This window comes from Pseudoliparis swirei, chromosome 6 (assembly GCF_029220125.1).
Source record: "Pseudoliparis swirei isolate HS2019 ecotype Mariana Trench chromosome 6, NWPU_hadal_v1, whole genome shotgun sequence".
In the NCBI taxonomy this organism is placed as follows: domain Eukaryota; kingdom Metazoa; phylum Chordata; class Actinopteri; order Perciformes; family Liparidae; genus Pseudoliparis; species Pseudoliparis swirei.
In genome coordinates, this window is record NC_079393.1 from 1,816,080 (window position 1) to 1,829,748 (window position 13,669).

A 13,669-nucleotide genomic window follows, 5' to 3' on the forward strand; every position below is an offset into this window, starting at 1 on the left:
AGGCGTGGCCTAAGGGGGGTAAAGACGAAACCCAAACGTCTGAGTCCTCGCGGGCGTCTTCACAAAAACAAACAAAAATGGCAGCGTCAATAAAAAACCAGCGCTGGCGTCGGCGCTCCGCCGCGGGGCGTGGAGAACCGGCGCCGGGCTTTCTTCAGCGAGACGTCTTTTGTGGGGCCGTGTGTCACGCTCAGAACCTTCCAATCTCCCCCCCCCCTCCAAGATAAAGGCAGGATGGAGAGTGTTGGGCTTTTCTTTTGGCGGGGCCATTAACAGGAAGGACTCAAAGGACTGGAAATGAACCCTGTGCCTCTTCTGCTTCTTTCATTTCTTCTCCTCCTTCTTTGTTGTTTGTTCTTTCCCTCGTTGACCCCGAGGCCTCGTCACGACTCTGTTGTGCAGACGGTCTGACCGATGAGGGCCGGGCGGGGATCCATCCGCCGCTGAAAATAGTCCCCATGAGTTTATAATAACAACCTTTCGTTTATTTTGGCATCTTTTACAGTGTAATGAACCTTCATCACTTCATCACGCGCTTTAAGGGGAGGAGTCAAACATGAGCCCATCCATATGACCTTCACCCCTTGACCTCCAGGTGTGGACCCGTGCCAGCGGCGCGGCGTGGAGGGCGTGGCCTCCGCCTCGCCGTGCAGCTTCGACCACGCAGCCCTGTTCTCCGTCCTGCAGAAGAAAACGCTGCAGCACCGCATGAGCGACTCCTTCTCCTGCCTGGTAGGACACACACACACACACACACACACACACACACACACACACACACACACACACACACACAGGACACACACACACACACACACACACACAGGACACACACACACACACACACAGGACACACACACACACACACACACACACACACACACACACACAGGACACACACACACACACACACACACACACACACACAGGACACACACACACACACACACACACACACACACACACACACACAGGACACACACACACACACACACACACACACACACACACACAGGACACACACACACAGACACACACACACACACACAGGACACACACACAGGACACACACACACACACACACAGGACACACACAGACACACACACACACACACAGACACACACACAGGACACACACACAGACACACACACACACACCCCGACACACACACACACAGACACACACACAGGACACACACACACACACACACACAGACACACACACAGACACACACAGGACACACACAGACACACACGCACACAGACACACACACACACAGACACACACAGGACACACAGACACAGACACACAGACACACACACAGACACACACACAGACACACACACACAGACACACAGACACACACACAGACACACACAGACACACAGACACACACACACAGACACACACAGACACACACAGGACACACACAGACACACACAGACACACACAGGACACACACACACAGACACACAGGACACAGACACACACACACAGGACACACACAGACACACACGCACACAGACACACACAAACACACAGACACACACAGGACACACAGACACACACACACACAGGACACACAGACACACACACAACACACACAGGACACACACACAGGACACACACACAGGACACAGACACACACAGGACACACACAGGACACACACACAGGACACACAGACACACACACACAGGACACACACACAGGACACACAGGACACACACACAGGACACAGACACACACACAGGACACACAGACACACACACACAGGACACACACACACAGACACACACGCACAAGCACACACATACACACACAGGATGTGTGTATATAAATGTATACATATGTATATATACATATGTATATATATGTGTATATAAATATATGTATATATATATGTTTGTATATATATGTGTATATATGTATATATATAAATGTGTATATATGTATATTTATATATAGACACATATATATATATATATATGTGTCTATATATATATGTATATATATAAATGTGTATATGTATATTTATATATATGTGTCTATATATATAAATATATAACGTTTGGGCTTTGGACAAATCATAAAAGTGTGAATAACCTTTCATGATGAAATGTCTTTTATTTTGAAAGCTATTGTGATGGTTGTGTTCTCACCGTATCGGTACCTTCATCACGGCTGCAGAGTCTCAAGCTTCTCTTTATGTAGCCCCCCCCCGGCATGGGGGGCTCTCACACTGATTGAGAGGATAAACGCTCTAATCAATACTTTCCAAATAGGAACATGACCCTCACAGACGCCTGCTGGGCCGACTCAATGGAGGGGGCGGGGCTAACAAGTGTGTGTGTGCGTGTGCGTGTGTTTGTTGGGGGTGAAATGAGGGGGGGGGGGGGTGTATAAGGGATGTGTGTGTGTGTGTGAGTTTGTGTGGTTCACATTTAGTTTTTACTTGTTTTAGTCTACTAAAGCAGATAAATAGTTTATTTATTTTATTTATTTACTTTCCTTCACTGCCCACACATGAATATTTTGTTATGCTTTTAATAATAGTAATAATAATAATCTTGATCTTGATTCACATGCAACATTTCAGCGCAATACCTTTAAGTATGAAATGAATGAAAACAGAAAACTTATCAAAAATCTAATAAACATAAAAGTGTTAAAATATAGAAAATATCATTTAAAAGGAAGACGTGGGACTCTGGAACACACATGAAGCATCATCACACACGGAGAACCATCATCAGACTCGTAGAACCATCATCAGACTCGTAGAACCATCATCAGACTCGTAGAACCATCATCAGACATGTAGAACCATCATCAGACTCATAGAACCGTCATCAGACTCATAGAACCATCATCAGACATGTAGAACCATCATCAGACTCGTAGAACCATCATCAGACTCGTAGAACCATCATCAGACATGTAGAACCATCATCAGACTCATAGAACCATCATCAGACATGTAGAACCATCATCAGACTCATAGAACCGTCATCAGACTCGTAGAACCATCATCAGACATGTAGAACCATCATCAGACATGTAGAACCATCATCAGACTCATAGAACCGTCATCAGACTCGTAGAACCATCATCAGACTCGTAGAACCATCATCAGACTCGTAGAACCATCATCAGACTCGTAGAACCGTCATCAGACTCGTAGAACCGTCATCAGACTCGTAGATCCGTCATCAGACTCGTAGAACCGTCATCAGACTCGTAGAACCGTCATCAGACTCGTAGATCCGTCATCAGACTCGTAGATCCGTCATCAGACTCGTAGATCCGTCATCAGACTCGTAGAACCGTCATCAGACTCGTAGATCCGTCATCAGACTCGTAGATCCGTCATCAGACTCGTAGAACCGTCATCAGACTCATAGAACCATCATCAGACTCGGAGAACCGCCATGAATCGGGGCGCTGAGCTTCGACTCTTCTCCTCTGGTGTTGGAGGCGTCTCTCTCGCCCCCTGCTGGCCTGGAGGTTTTACAGCGTACCGCATGTGGTTCTCTACGTTCTCCGTGTTCCTTCGGCCTGACTGCGGTCCCCGTGTCTGCGGCGTCAGAACCGGGAGACGTTCTCCGCGGCGACATCTGTTCCTTCACTCCTCTACCTGCAATTAGACGGATCCATTCAGGCCGCCTGCAGCTCCTCTTTGTGAGGGCTTTGTGCCTCCAGACCGCTTTCACCCAGAGGCTCTGGGGGGGAGGGGCGTGGGGGGGACATCTGTTGGGGAGGGGGGCTGGATTCATGGCGGGGACGAGGTCATCGCTTCATTCACCACGAGTTGAACCCAACAACAACAACAGTCCTTAGGCAGAAATGTGGTTTGTAGCTGGGGGGTCCAGAGGGGTCCTGGAGGTCCAGGGGGATCCTGGGGGTTCCTGTGGGGTTCTGGGGGTCTGGGGGGTCCTGTGGGTCCTGTGGTTCCCCCTGACCACGGTGGACCAGTCTGACAGGACCTGGTCCATGGAGATGGGGGAGGGGGGTTCAAAGTGAAATGGTTCTTTGGCGTTTCAAGATGTTTCACTTTGAAGTTTAAACAGTTTCCAAAACTTTATTTAAAACAACGAACCATCGCGACACAGTTCACTTGATGTTCCTCTCCACAGCATGATGTCATCGTTATACTTCATGGTCCGTAGAGTCGGACCACGGAGCAGGGGGCGCTTTAGGGGCGGGGCTACAGGTGATTGACAGGGGGCGCTTTAGGGGCGGGGCTACAGGTGATTGACAGGGGGCGCTTTAGGGGCGGGGCTACTGGTGACTGACAGGTCGACATGGCGTCTCCTCAGTCCTGAAATAATCACTTCCTGTTTACTGGCTGTAAACAAATTCAACGTCAGTAAATCTAGATCCAGAAGACAAAATAAAGTGTTGAACGTTCGACAGTTTATTGAGTGTTTAACTGCATTAAAACAACCCGAGGTAAACAACAACAAACATCCTCCATGTTCTCCTCCTCCTCTTCTGCGTGAAGGAGCTCGTCTTCATGGTCAGCCGGAGAGTTCGATCACCAGCAGCTTGTCTTCGTCCCAGGACCCCCCCCCCCCCACACACACACACACACACTGAGGGTCATGGAGGATGGTCAGTGAACTGGACAACACGTTCACCTTCTAGTCCACACGGCATGACCCACTTTGGTTCTTCTTCTTCTTCTTCTTCTTCTCATCATTCTCCTTCCCCTCCTAATTTATTTCTTCTCCTTCTTCTTCTCCTCATGCTTTTACTTTTTCTTCTACTAAAATCCTTCTCATCCTTCTCCTTCTTTAAAAAGTTTGTGTGTGTAGTTGTGTAGTTGTCACATCTGACCTCTGGGGGTCACCAGAAGGACCAGGGCCTAAAGGAGAACCTGCATTTCCCCTCCGTCAGGCCTCACCCTACTTTTCTTCTCCTCCTTTTTCTTCTTCTTCTTTTCCTTCTTCTTCTTTTTCTTCTCTTCCTCCTTCTCCTCCTCCTTCTCCTCGTTCTTCTTCTTCTCCTCCTTCTCCTCCTCCTCCTCCTCCTCCTCCATGTCCGCGTGGCGCTCCTCCTCGGCGGTGGGCTCGTTAAGACACTAATTGATGGTCAGCGCCAGGAGAGCGGAGCGGCCATCTGTTCCTGCAGAGGAGCATCTTGTCGGCTCCTCTCTCCCCGCTGTGTGATATTAATAGAGCCGCGAGGAGGAGGAGGAGGGGGGGGGGGGGACAGTAAAAGGCCTTCAGAGGAGGAGGCGCCCCCCCGACAGGACGTGATGGTTTAATCCTGAATGAAACCTCATTGTTCTATTGTCATGTCCATCATTATGCTAATTAGCCCCGCGAGCAGCCAATCACAAGCCAGAGAAGAGGTATGTGTGTGTGTGTGTGTGTGTGTGTGTGTGTGTGTGTGTGTGTGTGTGTGTGTGTGTGTGTGTGTGTGTGTGTGTGTGTGTGTGTGTGTGTGTGTGTGTGTGTGTGTGTGTGTGTGTGTGTGTGTGTGTGTGTGTGTGTGTGGCCCTGAGACAGGAAGTGACGTGTTCTCCGTGTTCTGCAGGGCTGGCTCAGCCCGGGTCAGGTGTTCGTGCTGGACGAGTACTGCGCCCGCTACGGCGTGCGCGGCTGCGGGCGCCACCTGCTCCTCCTGAGGGAGCTGCTGGCGCTGAGCGGCGGCGGCGCCCTGGTGGACGCCACGCTGCTGCACTACAGCTACGCCTTCTGCGCCGCACACGTCCACGGCAACAGGTAGGGGGGGCGCCTTCCTCTCCTTCTCCTTCCTCTCCTTCTCCTACTTATTCTTGGGATGACCACAAAGTATTTATTTATGTGATTAACCATTTTTTCGAAATCTTTAAAACTTTTTCCCGCCCTTTTTAAAACGAAAAAAGGCGGGAAAAGTGTCTGTCGAGATGGCGGGAAAACCAGCCTCCATGAAATCTCCTCTGATCGCGTCCGTCGGCTAACGGGAAGTGTGACTCGTTGATACCGCCGCGTCCACACGGCCATCCGCTGAATGAAGCGTCGCGGGTGTTAGCGTTAGCGGCGTCTTTTAGCCACTTGTTGGCGTCCGCGGCCCCCCCCCCCCCCCCCTCAGGCTGGTAATTACGGATATCTGTGCTTCCTCTCTTTGTCGACTCATTTAGTCAATTAGAAAAGAGTAATGATTAGCTTCTGCAGATCGCCAGTTATCAAATGAAAGGGGGGGGGTTGAATTGGCTTTTTGTCAGTTGGAGCTTTAATCTGAATAATTGAAGCTCATTCAGGAGCTGGAGCTGCCTGAGTGTGGGGGGGGGGCGAAATCACAGAAGTGATGAGAGGAGGACAAAGAGAAGACACCCAGAACATGACGAGACACGCTTCTACTGCCAGACTTCTATACAACCAGAGGAGTCGCCCCCTGGTGGTCAGGAGAGAGAATGCAGCTTCAACACATGAAGCAGAGACTTCTATACAACCAGCTGTTTGGGTTTCTCTGCACATGAAGACCTCGGCAGGTGACGGTGACACTTGTTCCGGCCTGATGAGACGAGTGAGTAGAAACTGGTTCAGGGTCAAAGGAGCATTACCAGAGGAGGAGGAGGAGGAGGAGGAGGAGGAGGAGGGTGTCGGTTCACCTCCCTCTCTCACCTGTCACGTCCGATCTCCTCGCCGAGCCATCAACCCCACACCGACACGGGATGCGACGGGAGCTTTTTACCCCCCCCCCCCGTAGGAAGGAAGGTGACACTCACACTCGGCTCCATCTCCTCCTCACACCTCCTTAAGGAGACGTGGCGTACGCTCGGCGAGCTCCATCAGCAGCACTCCTGTCAACCCCATCGCCGGTGGGGGGGGGGTACTTATCGTTTACACTTGAGCCACGTCCACTGTAAACACACAAACCTGCCCCCCCCCCCCAGCGGCCCCGCCTCCAACGCGCTCGCTTCATTTAGCAGCGACAACGTGTCTGAACCCCGACAAGCTGTCGCCGAGCGAGCACATCGGACTGGGCTTCATGGCTGCTGCGCGGGGGGGGGGAGGAGGGGGGGGGGGCTTACTGCCAACTCGCTCTGCGTCTCATTCGCTGTGATTCGATTCGGAGGAAGTGGAGGGTGTGAGCAACATAGGAGGAGGAGTAGGAGGAGCTCTGCATGATCCTCAGAGATGATCTCAGGTGTTCTTCACCTCCTTTAGGCTGTTCTTCACCTCCTTAAGTTTTTCTTCATCTCCTTTAGGCTGTTCTTCACCTCCTTTAGTTTTTCTTCATCTCCTTTAGGCTGTTCTTCACCTCCTTTAGTTTTTCTTCATCTCCTTTATGTTCTTCACCTCCTTAATTTTTTCTTCACCTCCTTTTGGTTATTCTTCACCTCCTTTTGGTTGTTCTTCACCTCCTTTAGTGAAGTGAAGGACTTAATAAGTTTAAGATATATATATATAATATTTTGAGGTTCTAATTTTAAATTGTTGTTAATACTTGACAGCAGGTCAGAGGTGGAGAGGAGGATAATTATTAAAGGACAATAATGATAAATAAATACATGTTGTATATATGACATCATGATGACATCATGATGACATCATGATGACATCATGTATTTAACGTGTTTGGAGAAATCTACAGGATCAAATACACTCAGTAAAATAAACGTGTGAAAGAAGACGAGTTACGGAGGAATGTAATAAATATGTAATAAACTATCTTTAAGAAAGAGTAATACATTGAAGCTTTTTTGAATATATATGCACACATGTATATACATATATATCTATTCGAATATATGTATATAAACATACGCATATATATTATATGGATATAATATATTTATTATATAAAAATAGATATAATATATGTATTTTATATATATATCTAGGTATATACTTTACATATAATATACATATATTATACATGTAATATATATAGGTATATACTATACATATAATATATATACAGGACTGTCTCAGAAAATTAGAATATTGTGATGAAGTTCTTTATTTTCTGTAATGCAATTAAAAAAACAAAAATGTCATGCATTCTGGATTCATTACAAATCAACTGAAATATTGCAAGCCTTTTATTCTGATTTATTGCTGATTATGGTTTACAGCTTAAGAAAACTCAAATATCCTATCTCTAAATATTAGAATATCATGAACAAGTATACTAGTAGGGTATTAAACAAATCACTTGAATTGTCTAATTAACTCGAAACACCTGCAAGGGTTCCTGAGCCTTGACAAACACTCAGCTGTTATAAATCTTTTTTTAAACTTGGTCTGAGGAAATATTAAAATTTTATGAGATAGGATTTTAGAGTTTTCTTAAGCTGTAAGCCATAATCAGCAATATTAAAAGAATAAAAGGCTTGCAATATTTCAGTTGATTTGTAATGAATCCAGAATGCATGACATTTTTGTTTTTTTAATTGCATTACAGAAAATAAAGAACTTTATCACAATATTCTAATTTTCTGAGACAGTCCTGTATATATATATATATTATAATATACGAATATTTTAATATATATACAGGTATATACTACACATATAATATATAGTTACATATATTTAGGTATATACTATATATATAATATATATATAGGTATATATATATATATATTTAGGTAAATACTATATATATAATATAGCTGTGTGTGTGTATATATAGTATATATATAGTTACATATATTTAGGTATATACTGTATATATATAGGTATATATATTTAGGTATATACTGTATATATATATATAGGTGTATATATTTAGGTATATACTGTATATATATATATAGGTATATATATTTAGGTATATACTGTATATATATATAGGTATATATATATAGGTATATACTGTATATATATATAGGTATATATATTTAGGTATATACTGTATATATATATAGGTGTATATATTTAGGTATATACTATATATATAATATATATTTTGCTCTCCATCAGTTCTGTTTTCCCGCCTCCTCGCTGCTCGTGGTCAGAGACGATGAAGAGTGACGGCCGTGACCGCGGGGCCGTCGGCTCTTCATCCGTCTTCTTCTTCCTCCTCTTCTTCTTCACGAGTGAGCCACACGCTCCTCCTGCTCCGCGTTCCCTCGGGATGAGCTGGTGCTTGTTAAACAGGGGGAGTGGGGAGGGGTTTATAATGAAGGGGGTGTAGAGGGGGGGGGACCACGGGGGTTTAGAAGTTGTGCTAACAAGTGTCGCCGTGCAGAGAACGGCGCCGCCGCTCATTACGGGACAAATGGAGCTGGAGAGACGCCGATGTCCTCTCACCAGGATGACCACTTCCTGCTGCACCTCCTCCCCCTCCCAACACCAACCTGCTCTGAGGAGATGCTCCTCATGACAGCTGTGTGGTTCTTCTTTGTTTAGTTATTTCATTTATATTATTTAGTTTTATTTTATTGTGTATTTTTGTTAGTGTGTTCATGTTAAATATAATACATTTGTATTCATCATTTTATTTATGTAATCGCATTGTTAACTATATTACTTTATTTATTACTACTTTATACACGGTAAATAATAATATCATTTTTTATTTTGTTTTATTTTATTAATTTTTTGCATTAGATTTCATTTTAAATCTATATTATCTATATTTATTTTGCATTTTTTTTTATTTAATAGAATTTCACATAAATTACTATATTTGATTTAAACATACCGGTATTTATTTTTGTATCTAATATTTGTAATTCATGTAACATACCAGACATGGTTTAATATAATCTCATTTTCATTAATTACCATATTCTGGTTAATACTTGTAATTTAATTTCACGTAATTTAACCTTCTTTTTAAAAATTATAATATTGGTAGAATTTTAACGATTTTGTTTTATCCCGTCTACTTTTCATTACATCATAATCAACAAATAACAACAAATATAAATATATATACAAATGTCTTTTTCTTACGTATTTAATTTTAATTATCACAAGGTTCCGTGTGCCGCTCACTTTCCCGGTGAAATAACCAGAGATGATTTATTGATTGAGGTGAATTCTCCTGACGTCAATTTATTATTTGTTATTTACTATTTATTATTTATTATTTGATTGGGCGGCGGTGCTCGCGGCGCCGGTCGGTTTCGTGGACCCTGAATCCAGCGCGAGGCTCTTTTCTCCTCCTTCTTTTTTCCCTTCTCTAAATGTAAAAGACAACAACTCATTACTCCTCTCCTCCTCCGGCTGCGAGTGCCGCTTGGAGAGGCTGCGTCTCTCTTTTCAGACGCTCGCACAAAAGCCCACAAAGTCAAGGCCGCTCGCTCGGCGCTGATTGCATTTTTATTTATCTGTTCGGCCCGGAGTGCCATTCAGCCGGAATGAAAGCTTTACACGCATTAATGAAGCGCTCGGCTTTTCTTTTTCTTCTTCTCCTTTTGTGGAGCTCTCCTCCTCTCACCCTCCCCCCCTCCTCCTCCTCCTCCAAGCGGCAGGAGGAGGAGGGGGAGCGCTCTCGTTTGATTGGTTGACTCTGAGGTCAGCGCGGATAGTTTCGGTTAGTTTGGTGAAAAACAGGAGGAGGCGCAGCGAAGGGTTTCTCTCTCTCTCTCTCTCTTCTCTCTTAGCTCTCTCTCTTCTCTCTCCTCTCCCCTCTCTCCCTCTCTCTCTCTTCTCTCTCTCCTCTCCCCTCTCTCCCTCTCTCTCTCCTCTCTCCTCTCTCTCCTCTCTTCTCTCTCCTCTCTCCCTCCTCTCCTCTCTTCGCTCTCTTCCCTCTTCTCCCTCCTCTCTCCTCTCTCTCTCTCTCCCCTCTCTCCTCTCGTTTCCTCCCAGGTGTGACGGGCCTCTCTGAGGTTTCCTCAGAGCAACTCAACCCGTCCTGTAAATGTTTCTCGTTAAAGCCCCGCCCCCATAAAAACAGGGGTTGGTTTGATTTGTTCTTCAAAGTTTATGAAGAAATGTCCATTTCTTCATAAACTTTGAAGAAGAACCAATCAAACCAACCTCTTCTGCGACAGGTGTCAAACACAAGGCCTTGAAAGATATATGATCACCTTTATATCCTGTGCTTTTATTTTGAAGGTTACAAATTAAATGGATTTGTGTAATAATATTAGAGAAATGTTCTTGTGGACGATATTTCTACTCTCCAATAAACACAAATCAAATGCAAAGAGTTATTTAACTATATGTTAGGGGGTAGTTTATACACTGCTTCAGGTACACCGGCCCTTTAAGAGGCGGCCATGATGCTCATGTAGCCCACGGTGAAAATGAGTTTGACACCCCTGTCTTGGGCGGATCCATAAACTACAACTACCATCATGTGAGGGGATCCATAAACTACAACTACCATCCTGTGAGGGGATCCATAAACTACAACTACCATCATGTGAGGGGATCCATAAACTACAACTACCATCCTGTGAGGGGATCCATAAACTACAACTACCATCATGTGAGAGGATCCATAAACTACAACTACCATCATGTGAGGGGATCCATAAACTACAACTACTATCATGTGAGAGGATCCATAAACTACAACTACCATCATGTGAGAGGATCTAGAAACTACAACTACCATCATGTGAGGGGATCCAGAAACTACAACTACCATCATGTGAGAGGATCCAGAACTACAACTACTATCATGTGAGAGGATCCATAAACTACAACTACCATCATGTGAGAGGATCTAGAAACTACAACTACCATCATGTGAGGGGATCCAGAAACTACAACTACCATCATGTGAGAGGATCCAGAACTACAACTACCATCATGTGAGAGGATCCAGAACTACAACTACCATCATGTGAGAGGATCCAGAAACTACAACTACCATCATGTGAGAGGATCTAGAAACTACAACTACCATCATGTGAGAGGATCCAGAAACTACAACTACCATCATGTGAGAGGATCCAGAAACTACAACTACCATTGTAGGGACTGTTAATGAGGAGTTGTCGTGGCGACGTCACACGTCGGTTTGTGGACATTTTGAAGCATCGAGTTCGGCCATCTTGGTTTTTTTTGCTTTTTGGTTTGAGAAGGATGTTTTTGGTAGTTGTAGTTTCTAGATCCTCTCACATGATGGTAGTTGTAGTTCCTGGATCCTCTCACATGATGGTAGTTGTAGTTCCTGGATCCTCTCATATGATGGTAGTTGTAGTTTCTGGATCCTCTCATATGATGGTTGTTGTAGTTTCTGGATCCTCTCATATGATGGTAGTTGTAGTTCCTGGATCCCCTCACATGATGGTAGTTGTAGTTCCTGGATCCTCTCATATGATGGTTGTTGTAGTTTCTGGATCCTCTCACATGATGGTAGTTGTAGTTCCTGGATCCCCTCACATGATGGTAGTTGTAGTTCCTGGATCCCCTCACATGATGGTAGTTGTAGTTCCTGGATCCCCTCACATGATGGTAGTTGTAGTTCCTGGATCCCCTCACATGATGGTAGTTGTAGTTCCTGGATCCCCTCACATGATGGTAGTTGTAGTTCCTGGATCCCCTCACATGATGGTAGTTGTAGTTCCTAGATGCTCTCATATGATGGTAGTTGTAGTTCCTGGATCCCCTCACATGATGGTAGTTGTAGTTCCTGGATCCCCTCACATGATGGTAGTTGTAGTTCCTGGATCCCCTCACATGATGGTAGTTGTAGTTCCTAGATGCTCTCATATGATGGTAGTTGTAGTTCCTGGATCCTCAGGATGGTTCTGATCCATCTGACCTGGTCTCGATGTGTGTGGCCTCCTCCTTGCTTGCCTGTGTCTTCACTGAAGAGGAACAGTAATCTGCATGGCAGAGGGAGAGATCAGCTGACCTTGTTGTCTTCTTCTTCTTCAGACCGGACGGCATGGGGACGGTGACCGTGGAGGAAAAGGAGAACTTTGAGGACATCCGGGGTCGTCTCATGTCTCTGCTGGAGAACCAGATCACACATTTCAGGTACCAACAAAACCACGAACAACATGTTTACATGTATGAATGAGCTTTATACATACATGTAGACCCTTTATACATGTAGACCCAAACATGTAGACCCTTTATACATGTAGTCCCTTTATACATGAAGACCCTTTATACATGTAGACCCTTTATACATGTAGACCTTTATACATGTAGACCCTTTATACATGTAGACCCTTTATACATGTAGACCCTTTATACATGAAGACCCTTTATACATGTAGACCCTTTATTTTTGTTAAATTTTTTTTTAAAAACCGAGGCAGTACGGTTTGACACTGTTTCCGTTTTTAAAACAATTATTTCTCCGCGAAAATAAGGAGCAGAAATCAGTTTAACTCGTGGATGAATCAGTCGGGTTTCCTCCTGCTCCTCCTTCCTCCCGTCTCCCCCTCTGATACACAGAGGAACGGAGGGGCGACGCGTCGGGGGACGCGGCGCGGAAAGAACTCGACACACGAAACCTTCAACGTGATTTGTCAATCCGTTTGTCTGTCAACATTTCGGGAAAAAAACAACCAATGAACACTCAGTAAATCACAAAGGACCTCCCACCTCACAGGTGAGGCTCATTTAGCAGCCTGTCAGTCAGAGAGCAGAGAACACGGCGCGAGGACAATGAGCCTCATTTCAGAGCTGAGATTGTTCTGGAATGTTTAATGTATAACACGTGGGGGTGTGTCACATGCAAAAGACTTTAAATGGTGAATTTAATTTATTTTGTAAAATGTATAAAATGAGCCCAGCCTCCAGAGGGTTAACGTGACA

At 44.8% G+C, this 13,669-nt stretch overlaps 1 protein-coding gene across 5 annotated transcripts in view; it reads left to right on the top strand.

Annotated features, from left to right (window-relative positions):
- Positions 1–13,669, top strand: part of cadps2 (Ca++-dependent secretion activator 2) — a 91,866-nt gene that overhangs the window by 40,963 nt on the left and 37,234 nt on the right. For 4 of the 5 annotated variants that reach the window (XM_056415730.1, XM_056415731.1, XM_056415732.1 and 1 more), the window contains exons 12-14: positions 596–732; positions 5,541–5,728; positions 12,779–12,880. In XM_056415730.1, the coding sequence (XP_056271705.1) occupies positions 596–732; positions 5,541–5,728; positions 12,779–12,880 (427 nt within the window). The remainder of the gene's footprint in view (positions 1–595; positions 733–5,540; positions 5,729–12,778; positions 12,881–13,669) is intronic. The other variant, XM_056415735.1, reaches the window with a different exon arrangement.